The sequence below is a fragment of the Dipodomys ordii genome, unplaced genomic scaffold (assembly GCF_000151885.1).
Source record: "Dipodomys ordii isolate 6190 unplaced genomic scaffold, Dord_2.0 Scaffold5074, whole genome shotgun sequence".
Classification (NCBI taxonomy): domain Eukaryota; kingdom Metazoa; phylum Chordata; class Mammalia; order Rodentia; family Heteromyidae; genus Dipodomys; species Dipodomys ordii.
This window is the reverse complement of record NW_012272288.1, coordinates 1-3,129: the sequence shown is the minus strand read 5'-3', so window position 1 is coordinate 3,129 and position 3,129 is coordinate 1. Positions and strand designations below refer to the sequence as shown.

Below are 3,129 nucleotides of genomic sequence, written 5' to 3'. Positions count from 1 at the left end.
GATAGGTCATCTTGTTTTTATCATCAGAGATTTTCAAACAAGGTAAATAACCTCAGATTTTATTTCATTTATCAGTTGATACAAAGTATAGTAGAATTTTTGTTTCCCTGATCTGCATAAAATATGTGAATTCTGGGCTAGGAAGGTGGCTCAGTTGTAGAGTGCTTGCCTTGCATGCATGAGGCCCTGGGTTCGATTCCTCAGCACCACATAAGCAGAAAAAAAAAAGACCAGAAGTGGCACTGTGGCTCAAGTGGTAGAACACTCGCCTTGAGCTGAAGAGCTGAGGGACAGCACCCAGGCCCAGAGTTCAGGCCCCACGACCGGACCAAAATATATATATATATATATATATGAATTCTAATTCTACATCTGGTTAGAGATTGTCTTCACAGACTAACACAGCTCTGTGGAGATAGTACTTGCACTGTCTAAGCACACAAGGTGAATTTGGAGAGAGCACCATTTTCTCATCTTAGCACCAGTGTTTTCTGTCTCCCACTCTTGGTGGTTTAAAAGGGCCACCCTCAGTGAGGAAGGAATCTATGCCAGTTCTGGGGCTCAGAATGAACCTTTTCTCTAATGAACAAGTTGATGAGGAAGAATGCTCTTGTTTCTGCCCAGGGTAAGGGCAAATTCCCTTCTGCCACATTTTGCAGTCTCATGTAAATTCACACTTCCATAGTAACTACTTTTGTAGTTAAAGTACAGCTAAATTTTGGTAACCCAGAATGTGTTTTTCCCCCCCTGTTTGTTGTTTTGTTTTTAAAGCATTGGATTCGTTTAGAGATTTTCCCAGATGTTCTTGTTCATAGATTAAAAATGATAGTAGATCCTGCTGACAGTAGCTACATGCCTTCCCTGGTTGTAGTGTCAGGTAAGTGAAGAATTCATTTATTCAGTAACAAGTTGTGTCTCCTGTCTTTTAATGACTCCTTTGATTGGTTTGTGCCTCTTTTTTTTGGTGCTAGGTGGGAATTCCCTAAATAACTTAATCGAACTGAAGACAATCAACATCAACCCTACTGACACTACTGTGTCCCTTCTGAATGACTGCACAGAGGTGAGCAGCAGCAGGTAGGGTGGGAGGGAAGTGATTTGGGGGGAATTTGCACGTGACATGAGAGGTCACTTGGCTGAGTCCCGGTTTTTTCCCCTCTTAATTAATCAATTCATTATACTTGTTTTGATGTTTGGTATTATTTTAACATCATGGGGTTTTGTTTGTTTTTTGCTGCTCCTGGGGCTTGAACTCTGGGCCTGGCGCTGTCCCTGAGCTCTTTCGCTCAAGGCTAGCACTCTACCACTTGAGCCACAGCACTGCATCTGGTTTTCTGGTGGTTTATTGGAGATAAGAGTCTCACAGACTTTCCTGCCCGGACTGGCTTTGAACCACGATCCTCAGTTCTCAGCCTCCTGAGTAGCGAGGATTACAGGTGTGAGCTACCGGCACCTGGCTACACCATCATTTTTTATAACTTGTAATTTGATATTTATCCATTGGCTCAAGAAGGAAACAAAACCCCCTTTTGCTTTTAGTTTGTTTTTAAAGTAGACTCTTGTGCTAACTATGCCTCCCACCACCATTTTGCCTTGAACCACTATCTCTGTCCTTCTACCTCCCTAGTAGCTGAGTTTGCAGGTGTGACAACCGTGCCTGGGTTGTTTCTGAAATATTGTCTTGCTGACCAGCTTGTTTTTGAGATAGAATCTTCCTAATTTATTCCCACACTGGCCTGGAATCTCCATCCTCTCATCCCTGACTCCTGAGAGCTGAAATTACAGGCAGGTACCACCACTTCCAGGCTCAGTAACTTCTTTCGAAGGCAAACATGACTTGGATGTGACTGTGTTCACTTTTGATTACTCAAAGCTTTAATAAAGGAGTTCCAAGTTTTCATATGTCCCATTCCTCCAATGCCCTCCTCTCTAGTGAAAAAAAATCTGATGTCTTCTTAAAAGTCTATAGCTCTTTGCTTTCTTCTCTAGTATCACAGGTATATTGAAATTGCAATAAAGCAGTGCAGGAGTTCAGGAATCGACTGTAAGATCCATGGCCTTGTCCTGCTAGGCAGGATCAGAGCAGAGGAGGAAGATCTCGCTGCTGTTCCTTTTCTGGCTTCAGATAATGAGGAGGAGGAAGATGACAAGAGTAGCAGTGGAAGGTAAGAGTCATTTGTCCTACATGTTTACTTCTCCCTCATTCCAAAACCTGCTCTGGGACGTTCATGTTTAGAATATTGTAAATTAAAATGTCTTTAAGCTTACAAGAACGTTTTATAAAGTGTTACTGATTTTTCACAAATAATTTAACTTTTTAAGAAAGTGAAATGTGGGAAATACTATTAAAATAGTAAAATTAAAACATTTAATGTGCAGGGTGCCAGTGGCTCATGCCTGTCATCCTCACTACTCAAGCAGCTGAGATATGAGGATCAAAGTCCAAAGCCAGTCTATGCAGGAAAGTCCTTGAGACTCTTACCTCCAATTAACCACTAGAAAACCAGAAGTGGTGCTATGGCTTAAAGTGGTAGAGCCGTAGCCTTTAACAAAAGAGCTCAGGTACAGTGCCCTGGCCCTGAGTTCAAGCCTCATGACAAAAAAGGTTAATTTTTCTACCTGAAGTATCATTGTTACTGTTTTGGTATACTGTTCCTTATTCTTTAGTTCTTTGTTCTATAGTTCTTTGTTCTTTTATCTTATGCATTTTCCTTTGAAAATGGTATAGTACATTTTATGTACTATATGTACTGTATTTTCTAAGATTTTATCATTTAAATTTTTACTTATAGTTAGTATGGTAAAATATGCATAATTTTCCATTGCAACAATATTTGAGTTCACTGATCACATCCATATTGTACTGCTGTTTCTAAAATATCCACATCCTTAGTCTCCTGTAGGTAATTTTGGGTGTAATATTTTGTGTTATGAAATGTTACTCTTTCTGACTTGGTAGGAGCACAGTGGTGATGACCGTGAGTATATGTTTCTATTCACATGCACCCCTGAAGGACCCACCATGGTACAGTCCCATGTTGAATGTATAGATGAATAGAATAAAATGAAAGAGAGTAAGCTGGTATGATAGGCATATATTGCCATGTCCAGCTCTTTTTTTTTTTTTTT

At 40.2% G+C, this 3,129-nt stretch overlaps 1 protein-coding gene across 1 annotated transcript; it reads left to right on the top strand.

Annotated features, from left to right (window-relative positions):
• Positions 1-751: 751 nt before the first annotated feature.
• LOC106002219 (E3 ubiquitin-protein ligase HERC2-like) lies at positions 752-2,165 on the top strand (the record flags this gene model as incomplete). The annotated part of the gene is made up of 3 exons (XM_013037133.1): positions 752-877; positions 972-1,063; positions 1,990-2,165. Coding segments are annotated over exons 1-3 (323 nt in total), but the record flags the coding sequence as incomplete, so codon positions are not given.
• Positions 2,166-3,129: the final 964 nt, after the last annotated feature.